This window comes from Rhinolophus hipposideros (genome assembly GCF_964194185.1).
Source record: "Rhinolophus hipposideros genome assembly, chromosome: 3".
In the NCBI taxonomy this organism is placed as follows: domain Eukaryota; kingdom Metazoa; phylum Chordata; class Mammalia; order Chiroptera; family Rhinolophidae; genus Rhinolophus; species Rhinolophus hipposideros.
In genome coordinates this window covers 83,051,627-83,075,240 of record NC_138049.1, presented here as the reverse complement: position 1 = coordinate 83,075,240, position 23,614 = coordinate 83,051,627, and the positions used below count along the sequence as shown (strand labels likewise).

The window sequence follows — 23,614 nt, the reverse complement described above, 5'->3', positions numbered from 1 at the left end:
GACATAGCACTACCAGTGAGATGACACAGGAGAATTTATCATCAGAAATAGGTAGCTTTATAGAATATTGGTATTACTGTACCTACATTCTTCTAAAAAAAATGAGGATCTAAGCTCATTTATCATTTAGCCAGACACTCACTTGCACGATGTCTCCGTCACCCAGCCTTCAGAGCTCTGCTGAAAATGAGATTTTTTTTCTTTAATGGTATTCAGCTGTTGCAGTGAGCAATTTAGCAGTATGCTGCATCATATATGTATCTGTAAATTAAAAGGGCGGGAGAGGCTTGAAATAAAAACAATTCTATGCAAGCCATCATCTCTGAGAACAAATTGAGTAAATTTGATGGTTTTATGTAATATTCTATGCCTTCACTTTGACATGAATCTCCTCTGAGAAAAGGAGCAGCCTCAGGAAATTCACAAAAGCTAAAATATCCTGGTCGTCTTTTTTGCCACCTTTGCAGAAATAGGTTCCTTATTAATTTGATTCTGATATTTGTCGTGAGGTAAACGCGAAATATAATGGATGCTAGACAATATGGCCCTGCCTGCTGTTTTTGTAATTAAAGTTTTACTGGAATATAGTTACTCTCGTTCATTTATTGTGTACAGTTCCTTTTGTGCTACAAGTGGCAAAGTTGAGTAGTCATGATAGAGATGGTATTTCCCTCAAAGCCAAAAATATTTGCTTTCAGGACTTTTACAGTAAAGGTTTACTGACCCCTGCATTGGACCAGCAGTCTTGTGTACTCTCTAGATGTCCTGGTTCGTGTCTGGCTAAAGGACATGAAAGAACAGGAAGAAAGGTAGAAAGCTAGTAGGGATAAGAATGTCTAGAAAATATATTGGGATAATGACCATTCCACAATTCCGATACAGTGTGGTTTAAATGCTTTCCTAGGAGTAGAAATAGAAAATTCAAGGGAAGCTACATGTAAGAGGAAGAGAGCTTTTTCTTCCTGTTGCCTTCCCTGCACTGTATTTGGGCCTTGTGCTTCTTTTGACTCTTTTGACTCAGCCACTGGTCCTTCCCTCAGGGAATTACACTTACCCAGACCTATATTGCTCCCCTCAGGGGCTGCAGAGGTCCTGCAGACAGGGAAGTAACTCCTGACAGATAATAAAGACAAAACTACTAAGAAAAACAAAACAAAACAAAACAAACAAAAAATATGTGTTCCTTACTATTATGTAACTGGAATAAAGTCTAAAATTGCCTTTGACAGATTGGTGCCTCTAAAAAAAATAGTGTAAAGCTCACTATGCTATAGTGATGATATATTTAAACATCTCTTTAGAAAGTGGTTCAAGAACTTGGATGAAGAGAAATCTGTAGTCATGATATGACTACACTATTTTACTTACAGTAGAACAATAAAAACCATTTTTCTCTTCTAAATCTTATAAAATCTCATTTACAGACACTGTTTTATAAACAATTGACTAAAATGTGTCCTAACTGAAGCTTTTACAATGATGTACATAAATTGAAAAACAGGGTTTACAATAAAAAGAAGTGTGATAAACAAATAATATTGAGGGTGGGGGAAATGTGGGGATATTGATCAAGGGTACGAACTCCCACCTCTAAGATAAATATAACCTCTAATGCACAACATGTTGATTATAATTAATAATACTGTATTATATACTTGGAAGTTAAGAGAGTAGACTTCAGTGTCACCAACACACACACACACACACATAGAGTCGTAATAATAATTTGCAATGTATACATGTACCTAATCATCACATTGTATACCTTATACTAACTTGTTATATGACAATAATGTCTCATTAAAGATAGATAAAAGAAATTAACTGCCATATATATAAATTTTAAAAATGTTTTCTAGAATAAACCATTTTCAAGCCAAAAAAAAAAAAAAAAGAATCTTGAATAGCGTTCTATTTTCAGATTACCTAAAATGTTTTGCACAACTGAAATTCTGGAATTAGTTCCAGAGTTTTCTTGAATTAATTTACTATACCTCCCATAATGCTTCCCAGTGTCCCCTCTTTTCTATTTCCCTCCTATTGAGATTATTATACAAGCTTTTAGTGGTGCTTCTTGCCTCTGGTGTCCACCCGCTTCAGTTGGCTGACGTGTACACACATTTACATTAATGCTCCATGTCAGAGAATCATTTAACAAGTCCCCAGTAACGATGGACTTAATAACTAAATTCTCTTCCATGTATTTCTTCCACAGGCCACTTTACTATTTTGCTCCAACTTGTCTTTCAAGCCTTCCCTCTCCCCCACCCACACCCGTTTGTATATGTTCACTATAGTCGGTATAGATTTTACTAAGTGGTTCCTTGAAGATTTTCACTCATTCTTTCCTCATTGGTATCATTTGAAACTAATTGTCCAAAACACATATGAGTTTTTGCAAGATCCTCAGAGAGAGCAGAGCAGGGTGGATTGGGCCAGACCACTTGTCTTGAAATCCCAGTTTGCTGCTGGTCACGGGGATGATATTGGCTTAGCTACTCAATCTCTCTCTGCATGTAAAGTTTGGTATCTCAGACAGTAATGGTGCTTAACTGATAAAGGTGCCAACAGGATACCTTAAGTCCATGTGTATAAAACACTTAGGCAAACACCTGAGTGTGTTGGTACAATATTGTTATATAATAGCTTAGACACTGAGCACCGCCCTTGAAATCTAACTTACAAATACTATCTCTGCTGCTTACTGGCTCAGCAATTTTGGACATGCTAGTTAACCTCTTTAAACCTCAGTTTCTTTAACTGTAAAATGGAAATAATACCAACATAAGGTTTTTATAAAAATTAAATACTGAACGTAAAGAATTTTGCATAGTGTCTGGCTTATAGGTACTTAATTATATTAGTTGTTTCTATTATCAATACCATTATTATTATTATCATTTTTTGCTACTTTTAATATTCTAGACTTCCAAAGCATGTGAGAATGCATCCACCTGTCCCAGCCTATTCTATCTATCCTGACTACTATAAAGTTGAAGATTATTGGTTGCTTTTTCCCTAAATTTCTATGTTTGTGCAATATCAAATAGATAGAATTAGAACTAATCAGTTCTTTGATCTTTCTGAATGGAAGCAAAGAAAATTTTAAAAAGTTAGTTTAAAGGGATTTCCAGCAGGTGTCATAACTACTCTACAGCCAGTTTGTAAGGTAGGTCAGGAAAACATCAGCATATATCTAACAGGGAAGTCCTGCGTTCATCCTCACAAATTATGTACTCTGCACTGAACCTGTGGGCTTTGTTTTTTGTCTAGGTATCTTATCCATTGCCTTTTTAAAGCCAGGAACTTTTCCTTTTACATCTTTATATCCAACAGGCGGTTAGTTTTGAAGACAGATTTGTCTGACGCTGCTATCAGATAGGTGACTGATAGATTTATCTAATTTTTTGACCCCCAAATTTCTTAATGGGAACAAAAAGGCCTATGCCTGTTACCTTTGATTAAGGTTGTGAGATTATGTATGGCAAAGCCTAACAAACAATAGACATCTACTAAAGGTGACTACCATTTTTATCTCTCATTGTTTCTTCCCATGGAAATAACATAATATAGAATGGGCATTCAATAAATGTTACATTGAATTGAATCAACTAGCACAAGAGATTTTAATGTACTAAGAATTATCTCTGTTAACTGTACTGGCTATAAAAATTTAAGATTTTTTTTTTCTGATGCTTGCTTATTTATTTTTATTCTTGGTCAAAATCTCATTTGAAAATGAAACACAGTTAACTATAAGCTCATAATTCTCATAATATTGTGTATGAAAAATTAGGAAATTGGAATTTTACCCTTTGAGCAACAGGGAGAGACTGACGATTTTAGGAAAACTAGTCTGAATTTAGCATTGGAAACAGAAAATAAAGAATTTAAAGATGACCTTTAGATTTTTGAGGTTCAAGTAAATAGAAATAGACAAACCAAGGGGAATCCTAACTTGGATTGATAAATGTTTTAGATGCATGGATGTAAGAGAAATACTGTTTGAGTGGAAAGATCCACAAAAAACTGGAGACTCTTGAACAAATAGGTTAAGAGGAGAGTCAAGGTTTATGGTAGTTTTGGAGATGAAAGCTGAAAATGGGGTGTTATGCTAGCTCTGGAAGGAGATCAGAATAGAAAAAGCAGAATATGATTTGATGAAACTTTGTTAGTTTGGGAAGCTATTTTCATGGAGATTGCTTTCTGGGAGGGAGGGGATTTAGTAGATTTACTATGGGATGACATTTGCTGCCTAAGTTACATATGAAAACTATCATATTATGTTGTCCAAAATTTAAGAGTATATCTTCTTATGTAAAAGAAAATCTTAAATGAGATCTAGATATAGAGTGAAATATATTTTTGTTTCATTGTATTTAGACCTTTAAGCGTATAACCCTGTTCTATAATGTACTGCTTAAAATGCTTTAACTTACATTTGGAATGTAAAACAGAAGAGATGTGTTTACTGAAAATCTGGTTTCAAATATAGAAGGAGTCAGTTCCTACTTAATAAGTACTTAGTACTTTTTACCTACTAAATCCCCAAAGATATCTCCTAAAACATTTTTCTGCCCCCAGGTTGTGCTTGCTACATTACAGTAAACAATACTCCTGTCTTCACATCTGTAACTCCTGACTGCTGGGTACAGCATTAGAAAGAAATAAGATAGAACGTGGGAAAAAGATGGTCTTACATGATTTCCATAAATCCTATTTCCAAGAAGGAACTACTCTGATAAATAAAGGAAAACTAGGGTTTCCACTTTTGTTTACAGTTTGCTCTTGGCAAATATTTGTTTCTCTGGGAGTGTCACTAACTTAAAGAGATAAAAGACAGAGAAAGTTCTAGAAGGCCGTTAGATTTCTGATGAAGGAAAACAGGATAATGAGAAATGTCAGTCCCGTAAACCTCATTGGTAGATCTGATTGGAGTGAGGGCTCAAATATTTTCATAAGTCACCCTCTCAGTCTACTCCCTATAAATTTTAGAAAAGCTTGAAACTCAGCTTCACATGGGTGCCAGATGATTAGTCTAGTTATTTGGAAGACACAGGAGTGAGTGTGTTTGTGGTTCCCCACCCCCAGCACCCCACCCCTGCTCCTTGTAATATTCCTTAGAAAAAGCATTGCAGCGAAAATCAGGAGACCTGTGAGTGGCATTACAAAGTGTGTGACTTTAGTTCAATCATTCATTCTCAGAACTTTAATTTCTTTCATATTAAAATAAAGTAGTAGATTGGATAAGACATTTTATAACAACCCAAAGTGCATGACAGTCTTTTGCATTCAGGAGACTCTACATAAATAATGCAGCATGGTAAGTGAGGTCCATTAGGTTATGTTCAACTGTCTCTTCAGAGATGTGGGATACATTGGGAAACCAGCATGATAGCAGGAAGAGTACAGCGAATTCTGAAGTCACAGCTGTCATCACCTGTAACTGTGACAAAAGTGGTTTTGGTGCAGTGCAACTAGCTATCTTGGACAACTACTCCAATGGTTTGGCTAAGGAATCCTCTTAACTTCTAAACTTAGATGATTTAATTTGTCTATTTGTAAAATTCTGTAATACTGTATTTCTATGAGAATTTCACCAGTCTAAAAGTGGTACAATATTTAACAGCCAGAATGGCTCAGTCCCTAACCAATTAGATCTGAGATCTGATTAAGCAGAGTGGAGACCAACTGGTTTTCTGTACTTGTGCAGAACAGCTGAATATATCAGTGGTGGGTACCAGTTACTATTCTGGCTGGTTATTTATTATACTGCAAAGGCATAAGTTCAAGCTGTTACTATTTAATAAAAATGATCGCAATGCAAGTGACCATCAGAAATTACAATGTGGGCTAAAATTACAGCAAAGGGCATTGGCTTTCATTTTCAAGTAGTTATATCTAGTACTGTTGCTCACAGGAAGAACAGCAAGAACATTAAAAACAAAAATCTCCCTCATCTCTATGACACACAGTCCCCATGATTCAAATTAGGTGAGTTTGTTGCTTCAAATTTTTTCCTAGGAAAAAACAAACACATAAACAAACAAAACAAACCAGAAAAGATTTCAGGCTTATTCATAGAGGCAGAAAAGAAGAAAGAAAAGATCACTTGAAAGAACAAATTGCTCATCCTCCAGCATGCTTAGCCTTCTATCCAGCACTCATACCAGTTGGATCTGTAGCTCCCCAGCTCTGTTAGTATCCATGTGAGTGTAAAACAGAGAACAAACTCACTTTACATGGATGTTTAGAAGTCTCAGATTCTGATGAAGAGTGAATGGAAATACATGAAGGAATATGAGAAATAAAAAGCATATTCTCTATTTTGTTTCTAAGAAATACAAGCAGAAGGGGTAAACGAGGATCCTTCTTGTGTCCCTTCTCTAGCAAATAGATCCATAATATGGTTTCACATACAGAGAAAGTGTAGTTTCCCATCTTCTACAATGAGGAGAAATTGTCTTAATTCAAATATTGAGATTATTAGAAGTTATTGCAAAGAACATTTGTAGCTTTCCCAGTAAAAGCCTTTAGCTCATAAGATATAGCAGAAAATAATCACAAAGATCTGTGACTGATGGAAAGGTTTAGCAGCGACTATTTTCCACTGAATGAGGAATCCATACTGGAAGTGAGCCAAAATCTAGACGAGGACTCAATCCTATTTACCCATTCTTATTTGGTTTTCTGCAAATGCTATTGACTATCTAGCTAGGCGACTGTATTTAATTAAGTTTTCAGAAAATTGTAAGGGTAATATTGGCAAAACATATAGAACAACGAGTTTCAACCAGAAAAAGAAAAAAAAAACTTAGGATTCCTGAGTATGACTTGTCACCCTGGGCAAGGTCTTGATTTTTCAATGGGGATACAATCATCAAAATCGTAATCAACTCAGAAAGGAAAAAAAGCAACAATAGAAAAACTATTGCTTTATAACCAGCATAGCTTCTTAAGAACATTCTTCTAGAAGTAAATTGAAGCTCAACTCACTTTCATTATTAATCTTTAGGCCATGTGTATGAACCAAAGATAAAATAACCAAAGATAAAATGTACTTATAATGCTAGAAACAAAAAAATAGTAGAATTCCCTAAGACTAAGGAGGCGATTTTTGGCATTTTTGCTATTGTTTTTCTCCCCATATCTATAGCAGACACTACAAAAATACTATGCAAATTTTCCCTTAGCAGCACCTAGAGGAAACTCTGAAATACTTTATGATGTGATACTTTCCATCAGCTAATAGTCATCCCAAAAAAAGGCACAGAGAAGAAACCTATTTTCATCCTGTAAGTGTCACAAAGGATATTACGTATCATGATAATTATGATACAGGATTGACAATGTGTTGTGTTGTGGCCAAAAGAAGAATCTGCATCTGTTCTAAAAGTCACTTAAAAATCCAAGACATGATGCTAGAAGATTTGTTTCTTTAAGTTTCAACTTCAGAAGAAAATGCACACAATTTTAAAAGATGGAATCTTATATTTTGGGGGCAAATAATTTAATATTTTAATAGTGATCAAATATCATTTCCTTTCTATGGAGACTTGGACCACAGCAGTATTCCGCCCATCTTCTGGTTTCAAAATATATTTCATTAACCTCACATGTTTTGATTATTTTAAATATTTATTTACATTTCAAAACATAAAAACCTATGATACATTCTGGTAAATTACTCTCTACTAAGAGGAGACTAGAATATGAAATGCAAACAAGAATGTTTAATGGAATACAAATATCTCATCTAGAAACTCTAATAAAAATCTCCTTTCATTGGGTGAAGACTCTTGGCAATTACACAGAAAACCATCACAGGTGGCTCCCCTCAAAATACATTACAGATCAGGCTTGTAATCTTTCCTTCCACAAAAATGGCATGAGAATTGATTTCAATTATCATTTAATACTTATTTCCCTCTCTTGTCAAAAAAATGTTCCATACACATGAAACTGAAGGTTAGCAGCCTGTACTCAGTTATGGAATTTTAAGGACTATTGATTTACCAGTGAATTTTCTAGTTTTCTCATTGTTACTGGAAGGATGCCTCAGAGTCTGAATTAGATGATAAGATGGGCTGAAATGCCGATAGGCTTAGTTAAGACAGATGGAAAGAAATGCTTCTAAAAACACTGTCAAAATGAATTTTATAAATTAGGTTAACATGATTGATTAAACAAAATTTCTCATGTAGCATTAAACTCACATCCCTTCTTGCATTGTTGTGCCCCCATACAACTCTTTGATATCTGAGAATTAATCATTGGAGAAAACATGAGATGATTTAAAAATAAATTGGGTCTAGGTCTTAGGAAACTAGAAACTATTTTGTGTACCTGAAGGTTTTCTGTTATTGTTTGTTGGTTTGTTTTTTGTGTGTGTGCGCTAAAGCAACATATAAACAATCAGAGTATTTATTTAAGCACATATTGATGTTGTCACTATATTTGCATAGGGTGTGATGTTCTGAAGGAATACTTGCAGAAGTTATGAGCCTTTTTGATGCACATTTAATTTTGCATGCAGCCTTTGTTAAAAAGACATCATTAACTTTTATTTATTAACAGCACCAACATGGTTAAACATGGTCCAGAACAGACTTTCAAGACTAGAAAGAAACTAAGGTTACAGTCAGCTTTTTCTTTAAACAGTACCCCATCCCAATCCTCCAGGACTCCATATACACTTTCCTACAAATGTTGGTATTGTTTTGGCAGATCCAGAGTTTGTGGGTCCTGAAGATTACACAATTTTGCATTCTATAAAAAAAAGCTTATAAAATTATGAATACAAATTAAACAGTGAACGTTTATCTTGCATGAGAAAGACAATCACAACCATCAAATTTTAAAAGCTGAAAATACTACAAATCTCTCAAAATCCAGAAAACAATATAGTATTTTTTTAAACTGCCTGATCTATACCCATACTACTTGTTCATGTTTTTTAGAGGCATAATTTTTGATCACCTTCTAAAATTACAATATTTTCTGTAGCGAGAACAGAAAATACAGGATTTTTTTTTTTTTCTCTAGCACGGTTGATAGAACAAAATTTTTTTTTTTTTTGACAGTTTTGAAAAGTTTCTTTCAGTTTCACAACTTACTACTGGTTCTGTTATAAGCTATTAGGATTAGTGTCAAATTGAAGGAAACTTCTATCACGTTTCGTTCATAGCTGAGCTGAGTGATAGAAAGAGTTTTACACAGAACAGATCTGGCCCAATACAACTGAAAACGTTTTTTTTTTCTCTTTTTTTTTTTTTTTCACCACTAAATACATACTTTTTGCATCAGTGCTGCAGTTCACAATCAAATAGTCAGTCTTCTGTCCATGAACAAATGACAATAGGTTAGTGAGTAAGAGTATTCCTGGAATCATTTCTATAAAATAATGTCAGGAATACCTAAATTATACCAATAAAAATATTCCCCTAAATGCAAACTAAATGAATCTCCAACACAAAATTCACTTAGCACTCTCTCACAAATAGTCATGCCCCCTCTAACACCATCTGACCAAATGAGAAGTGTGACAGGTGAGGAAGTGATCTCAACATATAGGAGGTAAAATACCTTGGTTCTGCAACAAGAGATTTCATCCTCTGAGCACACAGATAGGACTCTCCCAGGGTCTTTGAAAGGAGCTTCTTTCCTGCCTAGCCCTCCCCACTACCGCCCTTCCTTTGGTCCCCCAACTCTCACCCCCACCCATATACGAACATACCTTGGAATGAGCCTTGATTGCTTTTTCTTTTCCTCCCACATCCACTTGTCATTAAACCCTATTGTTTCCATCTTCAGTGCTATCTTTGGCCTTGCTCATAGCCAAGGCCACATCTCAGTAAACCTCACTCTTATTTAATCCCTAAATCTTCTTTCTTCACTGTGTCTCCAATCCACTAAACAATTGAGAATTACAAAATTCCACCAAATCTTAGTTTATCCTCTGCTCAAAAACCTTTACATGGATTTCTATTATAATAAGTAAAGTTATGATGTCAGTATTTTAGGTTATCTACAACTCCATATTATTTCCAGTGCTATCTTAAAAGAATTCTTGTTACCCCAAATTGCCCTCTCAGATTTTTTAGATTTGCTTTGAAACATCCTTTTCCTTGCCCTCCCACTTATTATCCCTTTCGCACAGCGCTTCGTCTTTCTTCTCTCTATTTTTCAAAGTTATACTTCTTTATCTTAGTTTGCTATTATTGTTTTCCTTACCCTCTTAGAGGTTTCTCTAAAGCGCCCATGCCAGTAGTGATAATTCCCCTGTGGAGCAAGTATAATCTCTTTTTGGCATTTAATATATGCTATGTTGTACTTTCAGTCATTTGATATTTACATAAAATATGTATATGTATGTGAGTGTGAATATGTATGTCTTTCTAACAATGTCATAAGTAGGTTCAATTCAATTGCTATTAGCAAGCACTTTACTTAGAATTGCAAAGATAAAACACATTTAAGAAACACTTCCTGCCTTTAGGATGTTTAATCTTCTAAGAGGAGATACGAGCAAAAATTACTTCCAAAAGAGGAAAAGAGTAAGATAGCCCTATACAGAAATCCCATGCCTTAGTTGTTAGACTAATCTTTGTCTTTCCCACTAGATGGCACACTTGTGAGAGTAGAGACAGTGTCTCTTTAATCACAGTTTTTTATACTTCCAGCACCTAGTTTCTGGAGGTATTGAGAGGTGTTCCACAATTGGAGGTGTTCATGCAGGGGCTGGGCGATGTCCTAAATATCTCTAAGAGAATGCGAAGAAGTATGGATAGGAGGTATGAAAGACAAATGATCTGTATATGTATGTGTGAGTTCTCCATGAGACAAGTACTATGTAAAATATTTTAACGTGACAGATACAGAAGTTTTAGAGACAGAAAACGAGGTGAAAGTCTGAATTCCAAGCTTCAATTTCCTCTTCTATTAAAATAGTTAATTAATAACTGGTTGGTTGTGTTATCAGAGATTAATTAGTATACAGTGACTAGAACCTATTAGTTTTAGTTTACTCTCTTTTAACACCGTAGAGCTAATCAACTTCATATTTTAGTGTGGGGGTGTTCTTTTTCTGAAATCTACTTTTCCATTCCCTCAATATACTTCAATCATGATGATGGATCTCTAAAATGTAAATGTATACTTCTTAACAGAAGGTCAATGCAAAGAAAATTTAAAATATTTAAAGTCTGGATCAGGATGTGTAACAAATGAAAATTCACGTTTTTTTTTTTTTTTTAGGGCTAGTAACACTAATGATGGTTTTAAACAGCAATCTTATTTACAATAAGCTGTTTCTTGTCAGGCAAGCTGCAAGGAGTGGATTTGATTACCTATATGCAGTCTGTGTGGCCAGAAAGTTAATGCTGAGACTCAGCAGGGAAGAAGGAAGAGTCTGAAGAGTGAATTGGCTTGTAGTGCCATTTATAATAAAAAGGGACCTTTTCTAAGAAATTTTATCTGAAAGTTAAGAACTCCTTGAGATTTTCACCATCAACTCAGCACGGTGCCATTATTTTGTTACTGAGACACTTAAACTTTGTTTTTCTTACACCTTCCAGAGGAATCAATCATTTAAAATTAGAGCATAGTAACAGCTCTTCAGTGTTAATCTGGCTTGGTGCTGAGACTTCAAAATGTTGCTGTCAGCAGTTTACAGCTGTGTAGACAACTTTGTACTCATTGGATTGTTTATAGAAAAAAAAATTAAAACTAATTATATGTGACAGATTTTCATATGGCATAAAAGAGTTTTTTAAAAACAGGATCTACTTTTTCCTGTGATCAACAGTGTTATCATACATTTATTTTGGTATACCTGCAAGTTCATAATATTTTCTCCTTCTCTGAAACTAGTGTCACTCCCACACTAGCCTTGGGGTTAGGTCCTTAAGAACCATGTTTATATTTTGTGAACTTCACCTACACTCACGCTGGTGGCTGATCCCAGACCTCATTTCCAGAAATTCCTGCCCTACTGTCCATAGCTGACTCACTAGCATTAGGAACCTGATGAGCCTGGGTGAATATGATTCTCCTACCTGGGGATCTAGATTAAGACTGAGAGCCAGCCAGCCAATCAGTCCCTGGAGGTGACAGGAACCGGACGTGTAAATTTGGCAGCTCTAGGGTGGACATATTTCACCATGTGCTGACCCATGTTGATTAGAGAAGCCCCAAAATCCAGCCTGTAGATTAAAATGAAATAGAAACATAGATGCTGAGAAAAAAAAGAGATGAGATATGGGGAGAAACTCTTGATAGTTTCTAGTTCTATGGCTCAGACCTTTCTTAAGGCCTGATGGCATTCCTATTATTGAAGTTCATGATATTACAGCCATATATCACCTCCCAGGTGTGTTTGTTCATTTGTTTACTTAGTTATTTATTACAAAAAGAAGATAAAATGCGTTTTGCTATTTGCAACCAATGATGCCCAATTAATTCACAAACGTGACTTTAATGGGTCCATAGCTTATCCCAGACAGAAATTAAAGAATATTTTACGTGATGGAGTTTTATATAATAATTACCTTTTATTGAATGTCTATATGTTCTAGGTAGTTAGGCACACTTATAAGTACTATGAATGTTATTTTTAATATATTATATGTTATATACATAGTGTATTATCTCTAACATCAATGCAGTTTTGTGAGGCTGATGGTTATGTCCAATATATAGAAGGGAAATCCAAGCCTAGGAGTGTTTGTAAATTACACAGCTACAGAGACAGCTAGAATCCAAATCAGGATGCAGCTGTCTGTTTCCAGTGTCAGGTCCTGTCCCCCCAGCAACACAACAGACTTCCCTGAAGGCCAAGCACCTTCAATAGGATCTCAAACTGAACTTTCCACTTACCCCGTGGTACTCCTCATTTTAATAAATGACATCTCAATTTAACCTAGGTTCAGTTTAACCTTCACTTCACAAAAATTATCCTTTATTCCTTTCTTTTTTTCACACATCCTACATTTATTCCATCATCAAATCCTAACAGATCATTTTCACAGTACACTCAGAATCTAACCTCTTCTCATCCCTTCCAAGCCATGATTTTGTCAGTTGGAGATATTGCAATGAGTTACTCACCAGTCTCACTTGTGTCCACCCCAACCCATATTCTGTTCTCCATGATGCAGCCAAGATAAACCTTTAAAAATATAAATCCAGGGGTGGCCGGATAGCTCAGTTGGTCAGAGTGCAAGCTCTGAACATGGGCCAGTGAGCTGTGCCCTCCACAACTAGATTGAAGACAACGAGCTGCCGCTGAGCATTCAGAGGGGTGGCTGGATGGCTCAGTTGGCTAGAGAACAACCTCTCAACAACAAGATTGCCGGTTCAATTCCCACATGGGATGGTGGACTGCGTCCCCTGCAACTAAAGACTGAAAACGGCGACTATACTTGGAGCTGAGCTGCACCCTCCACAATTATATTGAAGGACAACGACTTGGAACTGATGGGCCCTGGAGAAACTCACTGTTCCCCAATATTCCCCAATTAAAAAAAAAGAATATATATATATATATATATACACACACACACACACACACACACACACCTATATATACACACATATATACATATATATGTGTATATATATGTATATACATACATGTATATATATATGTGTGTATATATATAAACATATATACATTTATCGTCCCTTTCTTGTCTCGAAAGATGTCATCCATTTCTTGCACAAAAATTTCCAGGAGTAACATGAATTGTCCTGTCCATCTCTTGACCTTATCTACTACCTCCCCCCTCATACATTTTGCTCCAGTTTCAGTGCCCTCCTTGCTCATCCCATATATTTCAAACGGGCTCCATTTCAGGGCATTTATGTTAGCTATTTCTTTAGAGGCAGCCCCTTAGCCTACACTCTCCCCTTCATTTGCCAAACTTTCCAGTTCAAAGCAACCTTTCCTAAGGGCCCATTCTGCGGTAGTGCCCTCCCTTTACCTCTCTTGAGAGCTCTGTTCTCTACCTGACATTACTTTATTCATTTGTTTATATATGTTTGTTTTCTCTCTCCTGCCACTAAAATCCAAGTTTTATTGAAAGCAGCTATGTGGTCTGTTTTGTTCACAACTACTTCTCTAGGAGCTTCAGAAGAGTGCTTGAAATAAGATAGACGTTCATTAAATGAGTGAGTGAATGAATAAAAAAGATTAGATAATTTAAATATAAGTACAACATTCAGATTACATGACTTTACATATATGTTTTCTTACTTTCAGAACCAACCGTCCTCCTTGATTTCCACCTTTCAGAATATAACCTATTCTACCCATGTTCCTATAAAGTCTTTATGCTTTCATAGATTACTCTTATTTTGCCTTGTATTCAGGTGACTTACTGACTATAAACTGGAATGTATGTGAAAGGCTACGACGTTTTGCCTATCTTGTTCTCTTTCATGGTGTCCTATATGTGCCTTATAAATTCTTTGATTAATAACAGTATTGACCACTATTAACCAAAAAGCTTTTCTCTTTCTTTAATTTTTGAAATAAAGATGTAACTGTTTAAGCCTCTATTTGGAAGACAAGAACACCATAGTGGCAATGTACATAAAGATGGTAAAGCTAGAAGGTTCTTCAGAGATTAAAACACGATCCCATTATCCCTGTTGCAGATTTTTAATTCATTCACTTAACAAGTACTTATTTTGTATATACTATGTCTCAGGAAAGGGGTGGCAGAACCAAGACTCAACTCTGTATTTCATGACCTGTGGGCTTGGCTTGTTTATGGAGTAAAATATGTTTTTTGCTTCTGATTTTGGAATTCCCATATTGTCCAAGATTTTAAATATTGAGAACTGATTTTGTGTAAAAGATACTTTAGAAGAACACATCCACACTTTTCCAATAGAAATGGATTTCTAACAATATTTTTTTCTCACTCTCGCAGGAATTAGTTATTGTTTCCTATTTAAGCAGTAACATCATTCCCCAAAACTAACTTAATCTCCATATTAAAGTACTCTTGGTGACACCTATCAACCATGCTCATTTTATTATTGGTTTAAATTTTACTTGGTGATTAACCAGCCCATAGAACATTTATAGGTTTTGAGTGTCCAGCATGTGACAATAACTGTCCTTGAAGAGTTTGTATTTAGTAAGTAATCACTCAGACGACATAATGTTGGTGGGTTGTTGAATGAAACAAACATCTAGATCGGGAGAGTAACGTGCTGCAGAGGTTAACGGCAACATGCATCTGTTTCATTGGATGATGATGTGGCTTGCATCAATACACCCTGACAATTAGAGTGGACTTACTATGGCTATACAAGTGAAGAGGAAACTGTCCCTTTTTACAATTTTCATCATCTAGTAGGAGAAATGGATAAAGGGACTAGAATGCAATGCAACCTGTGGAATAGTAGCAACCTGGATGGAAGGTCAAAGGGTGTATCAAGCAACACAGTGGATGGTAAGCGAGGGGGATGTTATAGACACTGCACTTCTTCTACATTTTTTTTTAATTCTTCATATCTGCAATCCCATATCTTTTATATACTGAAAGAGAGTGTAAGGATATTTAAAGGAAAGACCAGCCACATTCTCATGCATGATTATCAAAGTTTGTAATATACCCACATTTTATTTGTCAAATATTTTTGAGGTTTATACTAACTTTCATTATGTCCCAGGAGAAGCTTCTACATATATGATAATTTACATTATAGTCACAATTATTTCCATTTTGAAAGTGATAGAGTCTTCTAAATATAAGAAATCCTCAGGATACTTTGATTCTTAAAACACAAGCTATTTCATTGGTACTAACAACAAGCATGGCTCCTGTAAAATGAAAGCTTTTGCCAAAATGTTAAGGTTTAAATGCACTGCTCTAACCCTGTTGCAAATGACATTCATTTTTGGCAACGAACATCATTGACTATATTCAATATATATGAACATCTTTGAGGTTTAGTTAGTTACCCAATTAATTTAACTCTTCCTCCCAACTGATTTCTCAAGGGTACTTACATATTCTTCATAAGCCTCATGGGCTGGAGGAGGAGGTGCCCTGTATCCTGGCACTGCTGGTGTCCCCCGGGCTCTCGGGGTAGGGACGCCTCTAGCTACGGGGGGTACTGGAAGAGCTCCACGGGTCACAGTGGTCCCTCGAGGAGTGAGGACACCCCGTCCAGGTGGTGGGGGAGGAGGAATGGCACCCCCACGGCCCCTAGGAAAAACAGGATACATACAGATGAGAAACAAGCGATGTAAGAAAGGGACTGGAACAGAGAAAACTCTCATCTTATAGTCTCCATACAATGGGGAGAAAACCAAATTTATGACAGCGTGTGTGTGTGTGTGTGTGTGTGTGTGTGTGTGTATGTTTATGTGTAATTGAGATTCTCTAGGATATAAAGTAATTTGACCTCCAAAGTAGAATAAATTTTATAAACACTGGTTATGATTTAGTGATAAAAATGTAAAATACTTTGGTATTTTTTCCTTTTTAAAATATATTTTTTATTAAACTATAACTAATACACCATATTATATTAGATTCAGATGTAATTTATACACCATGATAAGTCCAGCAACAATCTGGCACCATATCACTCTCTCACAAAGTTATTGACTATATTCCCTGTGCTGTACATTATATCCCCATGACTTGTTTTTTTAATACCTGGAAATTTCAACCTCTTATTCCTCTTTACCTTTTTAACTCCCCTTTAAATTTTTTTTCAATTACAGTTGATATTCAATATTACTTTATATTCATTTCAGGTGCATAGTATAGTAGTTAGACATTTATATAATTTAAGAAGTGATCCCCCTGACTAGTCGAGTACCCACCTGGCACTATACATAGTTATTACCACATTATTGACTATATTTCCTATACTTTACATCCTAATGACTATTTTGTAACTACCAATGTGTACTTCTTAATTCTTTCACCTTTTTCACCCTTTCCCCCAACCCCCTGCCATCTATCACCCCAATAAACCTAGTACCCATCTGACACCATACATAGTTATTACAATATTATTGACTATATTTCATAAATTCCTTATGCTATACCCTATATTTCCATGACTAATGTGTAACAATTTGTACTCTTAATCTTTTCCCTTTTCTCATCCACCCTACCAATGACCCTCCATATGGCAACCATCAAAATGTTCTCTGTATCAATATGAGTTTGTTTTTGTTTTGTTTGCTTGCTTGCTTTGTTCTTTAGATTACACATATAAGCAAAATCACATTGCGTCTATCTTTCTCTGTCTGTTATACTCCACTTAGCACAATACCCTCCAGGTCCATCCATGCCACTACAGAGCGAGCAATATTTCATTATATGTATGTCCTCTTTATCCATTCATCCATTGATGGACACCCAAGTTGTCTCCACATCTTGGCTATTGTAAATAATGCTGCAGTGAACACATAGATGTACACATCCCCTTGCAATAGTGTTTTGGGTTTCCTCAGATAAATACCCAAAAGTGGGATTACTGGGTCCTTCTTTTGTCACTTGTTAATAGCCTTTGTTTTATAGTCTGTTTTGTCTGCTATTCATATGGCTACTAGCTTTTTACCCCTCCATTTTTATGAAATATCTATTTCCATCCCTTTACTTTCAACCTATGTGTGTCTTTTGATTTGAACTGTTTTTCTTGTAGGCAGCATATGTAAGAGTCTTGTTTTCTTATCCATTCAGCCATGCTGTCTTTTGATTGGAGCATTTAATACATTTATATTTAAAGTAATTGTTGACAGATATGTTGTTATAACCATTTTATTATTCATAAGTTTGATCTTTTAACACTCCTTAAAATACTGGTTTAGTGGTGATGAACTCTTAGCTTTTTCTTATCTGGGAAGCTCTTTATGTCCTTCGATTCTAAATGATAGCTTTGATTGGTAGAGTAATCTAGGTTGTTGGTCCCTGAAATTCATCTCTTTGACTATTTCTTGCCAATGCCTCTGGCCTGCAAAGTTTCTTTTGAGAACTCAGCTGACAGTCTTATGGAAGCTCCCTTTTAGGCAACTAACTGCTTTTCTCTTGCTGCTTTAAAGATATTTTCTTTGTCTTTAACCTTTGGAATTTTAACTATTTTGTGTCTTGGTGTGGGCCTCTTTCGGTTCATCTTGTTTGGGATTCACTGTGCTTTCTGAACTTGTATGTCCACTTCCTTCACCAGGTTAGGGAAGCTTTCCATCATTATTTCTTCAAATAGGTTTTTAATTCCTTGCTCTCTTTCTTTTCCTTCTGGTACCCCACGATACAAATGTCTGTATGTTTGATGTTGTCCCAGAGTTCCATTAAAGTATCCTTATTTTTTTGGATTCTTATTTTCTTTTTGCTGTTGATTGGGTGTTTTATGCTACCTTGTCTACTAAATTGCTGATTCAATTTTCTTCTTAATCACTCTAATGTATTCATTTCAGTTACTGTATTCTTTTTTTCTGACTGGTTCTTTTTGTATTTTCTCTTTCCATATTTATGTTTCCCATCTCTTTGTTGAAGTTCTCCCTGAGATCATTGAGCATCCTTATAACCATTGTTTTGAACTCTGCATCTGGTAGAATGCTTGTTTCTATTTGCTTCATTCTTGTTCTGGAGCTTTGTACTGTTCTTTCATTTGGGCCATGTTTCTTTGTCTCCCGATTTTGGCTGCCTCCCTGTTTTGTTTGTTTGTTTGTTTTTTAAATGTATATGCAGGGTTGGTATGTCTCCCGGGCTGGCCTTATGTAGTGGTGTCCTGTGGGGCCCAGTGGTGCAGTCTCCCTGGTCATCTGAGCCAGGTACCCCAGGTGTGTCCCTTTTGTGGGTTGTATGTGTCATCCTGTTGTACTTTGCTATGGGCTGTGTGTATGACAATGGGAAGGATTTACCTTATGGCGGATAGGTTATGAGGACTGGCCTTGACTACAGTGGAGGAGCTGCTGTACAGGGGCTGACTCTACGGAACAGGATTCACTTTAGCAGGGATCTGGTGCCTGCTCATTCTGCTTTTTGGGTGTGTCACCCTTATATGCAGCTGCATGGTTTTCAGACTTGTGGTCTGAAGCCAGTGTGTGTGTGTGTGTGGTGTGATGCTTTAGTATGTAAAATACTTTGACCTCCACAGTTGAATAAATTGTGTAAATATTGGTTATGACTTAGTTATCATGAGAACCATGTAAAATACTTTGATACATTTCTTTATAAAATTAAAAAACATAACCAAACCAACCAAACAAAAATGAATCCACTCTCACGTTATTACAACCTTACCAACGTGACCCAAATGAGAGCATTGTCTGCAATGTGACTCACTGGACTATCTATGAAACTGAGCCACTAAACGTCACTGTTTCCTCCATCCTGGAGGTTATTGATGTGCAGTGCTGTCATTTACACACACACACACACACACGGAAGACGAGAGAATGTGTCTGCACTTCAATACTTAATAAAATGTGGAACATTAACCACAGTGATACTATTCTGTTTATTTTAGTAGCTTAAGATTGAGGTCACTTGAAATCACAACTCATTGTCACTGATTTATTATCATGCCTGTAATCCTCTGAACTGGTATAGTCCCTGCTATAATTTATTTTCCTCTAGTAACTATGGTGCTAGTGAAATACATTAGGACTCTGCAATAAAAAGAATAGACTGCATACTCTGTACTACAATGCTTTACACAAAAGTAACATGTACTAAAAGCTGAAGATCAAATAGATGCAGCCAACTTTTATGGTATGCTGAGACCTCTGGAAAGGTTGAGTGCTTGTCTCAAGTCTTTGGTCAAAAGCGTGGTTATTTCATTTTTTATTATATCTGAAAGGCTGGCCTCAAGAAAGCACTGATTTCAGCAGGAACACCAAAGCTTTGGGAAAAATAATGATCATTGGGATGTCAACAATCACACTGTTCGGCTGAACCCACAGATGGGGAATGTAGGTTATGCTTTCTGCTATGAATAGCAGTCAGCTGGCTCTTTCTTACTTGCAGAAAATGAGCTTTTACAAGTGAATAGTAAGAATGCTGGTAAAGCTTTTAAAAGTTTTAAATAGATTACGGAGTTGATGAATAGAGAAATTATCAGAGAACTTTTGTGAGTCTAATGTATAGAGAACACTCTATTAAATCGAGGAAAGGTGAAATACAAAAGACCCACAAGGCCAGGTGACTGCTTCAAGCTTAACATAGCTAAAGAGACAATATTCTACATTACCATAATATAATGCAATATTTTGTATTACCACAGTAAGATAAAAACACATATATAACAAAGGATACAAAGAGCAACATGACCTTCACTAAGCCAAGCACCTATTTCCTCATAAATCGGGTGAGCATATGTTCAGCTTTGCCCAGAATAGTTCTGATTTACAACTGTTATCCTAGCTTTCTATTTAGTTTAGCATTTTAACCCTTTCAAAAGTATCTATGTGTGGCTAGTAAATTATATGTCACCCTATGTTAAACAATATTCACGAGTCTGGGGTATGCCATTGTATGATCTCAGGTAAGTATTAAACTCCCTGGGCCTGAGGGGTTTATTTTTCCTAATGGGTAAAATCAGATTTCTGAATCTGTAACAGTTCTTCCTGTTTTACAATTGTGTGATGCTTAATTAAATCAAATTTAATTGCTTCGTCAACTATCTCCCAGACATGGAGTCCTAGCAATCCTGTCTCTTGAATCTGACTCATTACCTCCTTTCAACTATGTCCTTTCCCTAGAATATTAACCCCATAGCTCTTCTCTCCAATCCAACTCAAGGTTCATGCCATGTTTTTTTTAGGATAGAGTCCCTGACTGAATCCAAACCACAGTGTTTTTTTCCTTCATGTTTCTGGCTTCTTATAAGTCTGCAGTCTTTAATTCTTCAACCTCTGCTCATTCTTGAATTGAATATAATGTAAAAATTGCTTTTGCCACTTTGTTGGAAATACTCTTGACTGAGCTTTCCAGTAGGCTACTGATTTCAAAATGCACTGGATTCATTTAATCCTTATTCCACTGCACCTCCCTTATATTTATCATTGTGGACTACTCTCTGGAAAATGCCTTCTTTGGATTTTATGTCTCAGCTTTTCTCCACATTTCCTCCCTCCTCGTTTTTACTCCTCCACCTCCTTCACTGGTTTCTCTATTCCTGGTCCCACCTTGGAATAAGCTGTGCCCATTTTCTGTCCTCTATCTGCTTTTTTTTTTCTCATGGTGCACCCTGCAGTCCCTAACTCTAATAATGGCTATTATTTATTTCCTTCCTAACATATTCCATAATCTAAATCATGGGCTTTATGTAAAAAGTTCCTTAACTTGTCTGAATATTACAGCTACCTGAAGACCTTTGAAAAATTCCAAATTCTAGACCACAACCTAAAGCCAATTAAATCTTAATCTCTAGAGGCAGGAAGCCCTCAGTGATTCTAACATGCAGACTGTCTGGAAGCCTCCCTGCTTTTAAGCGTCATCTAATTTGAAAAATCTTGACAAGCTTGTCATGTAGCCATTTCTAAGGTATTTTAAAGGTTGAGAACCAAGGTGCAGAAAGTACAGGTTACCTTCCCAAGGTCACACTAGCGCATTCATAGAGCTAGGATTAATTACAGGAATAATTATAGTATTCATTGAACTTGGCCATTCACCTAATTTAGTTGATGATATAATAATCTCTAACTGGGCCAGACATCACAGAGTTATCCTTGTCTTGGGCCATCTTTTTTCTCCAACATCTAATTGGGCACTACTTCCTATAAATTCTAATCTCTGATCTACTCCTATATTTCTACACTCCAAGTAGTGTTCATTTCTCTTTTGGATAATGGACTTGTCTTCTCCCTTCCAGGAGTCAGTGTCTCTCTGTTTCTGTCTCTCTCTTTCTCTCATTGCTCTAATTCTTCTCTATCACCCACAGCGATGACTGAGTAGTCTTTCTTTGAAAACAAATATGATTACTTCCCTCCTTAATAAACTCCATTAGTTCTGTGCATTCATTCTCATTATAATAAAAAAAAAGCCTTCAAAATCCTCCCTTAATGTTTTATTTTCCACTGTTTGCTTTCACTCAAAGTATAGTGGTGATGTGTGTTAGAGATGCCATATATCTTAATTCTTCAGTTATGTGATATAAATTATTATGATATACAGATGCAACACTTTTCCTCTGGTATGTATTATTATCACAACATTAGTTTTCATAGATGTGTCTATTGAAACATAAACTCCTCTAATTAAATAAATTTTCAACAGATTATAAGTTTAAAAAAATTCCAGGTACCAACCTTTTTAAATATAAGTGTAATTGAATAACATAATCAATTTGTAATTTACTATATATGTACAAGTTAGCATCTATTAACTTATGTGTTTAGGAGCTTTCTGATCAATATGATTTTCTGTTTAGTGGTTTCCTTATTCTTCCTTATTTGTAGATACATTTCGTCATGTGGTTTTGTAGAGAAGACAAAAGTTCTGCTCCATTTACTTCCATTACTATTAATACATTAAAGATGTCAATGAAGTATTGGAAGCAAGGTTTAATTTTCGACATGAAGCTTTCTTTTTATAGATGCAGTATTAGATCTGTATGATACATGGGATATTAAAAAAAAACACAAAAGCATTCAATCAAATTTTTATTTTAAGATAATTAAAAATCTGGTCCATAATGCACTATTTTTATTAAATCATCAAAGAGATTAAAATTTTAATATAAAACTTTACTGAAATTGAAATCTTATATGGTTCACTCAAATATGGCAAATGTAATATTACATTAAGGAATATCAATAACAAGATAAAATCTATTAACACAATGATTTTATAATATCATAAGTAGGTTAATGAATTATTTTTAAAAGTGATCTCAATTTCAAATAATACAGAGTAAAAACAAACTTATCTCCTTTGTAGACATACATTTTTTTAACTATAAAGAGTAATAAGTTTATGATTAAAACCATATGATTTAATCAGTTAAGGTACCTGCTATGCCATTTCACCACCTATCATGATGAGGTTAGAACTGCATAAGGTTTTATTAAAACACTGATTCCATAAAAAATATGTTTATAAAAAAATTATGTCACATTAACTTTTAGCAATAAACAAATGTTTCTAGATAGTATTAGAGAGGTCTGTCTGTTTTCCAATTTTTAAAGGTAAAAATGTGAAAATAAGCTCTCGAACACTTCAGAAGTTTTTCCTGTAGTCAAATGTAATTTCCAGAATTGCCACTTTTTACTTTTAGATTGTTACTGCCTTGGTATTTTATTTGGAAATTTATTATTCTTAACTTCTTTTATGACAAGTTTGAAACTGAGGTACTTATGATTTAAATATTTATTAAAGTAGTAATCTTTTGACAGTGGTGGTTGAAAATATTCGGGGCAGAATTTAATAAATAAATTGAATCAGAAAAGTGTCTTGGAACCTCTTAAAGGTATTTTTATGCAATATATGAAATAATATTCTAGATCTATGTCCTTTAGAGATTTGAAGGCCAACTATAATAGGGTGAGAGAATGACGGAATTGCATAGTCTATGTGTGAAGGCTATGAGTATTTTTCACTTTACCTCTTTGCAAACCAATGCTTCCTGTTGAAAGCTT

The 23,614-nt window shown here is 35.4% G+C and overlaps 1 protein-coding gene across 7 annotated transcripts in view; it reads right to left on the bottom strand.

The window, feature by feature from the left end:
* Positions 1-23,614, bottom strand: part of KHDRBS2 (KH RNA binding domain containing, signal transduction associated 2) — a 542,840-nt gene that overhangs the window by 207,248 nt on the left and 311,978 nt on the right. For all 7 annotated transcript variants that reach the window (XR_013993122.1, XR_013993123.1, XR_013993124.1 and 4 more), the window contains exon 6: positions 16,025-16,223. Coding sequence is in view for 2 of the 7 variants with exons in the window: in XM_081044942.1 (XP_080901068.1) it covers positions 16,025-16,223 (199 nt within the window). In the remaining 5 variants the exon portion in view is untranslated. The remainder of the gene's footprint in view (positions 1-16,024; positions 16,224-23,614) is intronic.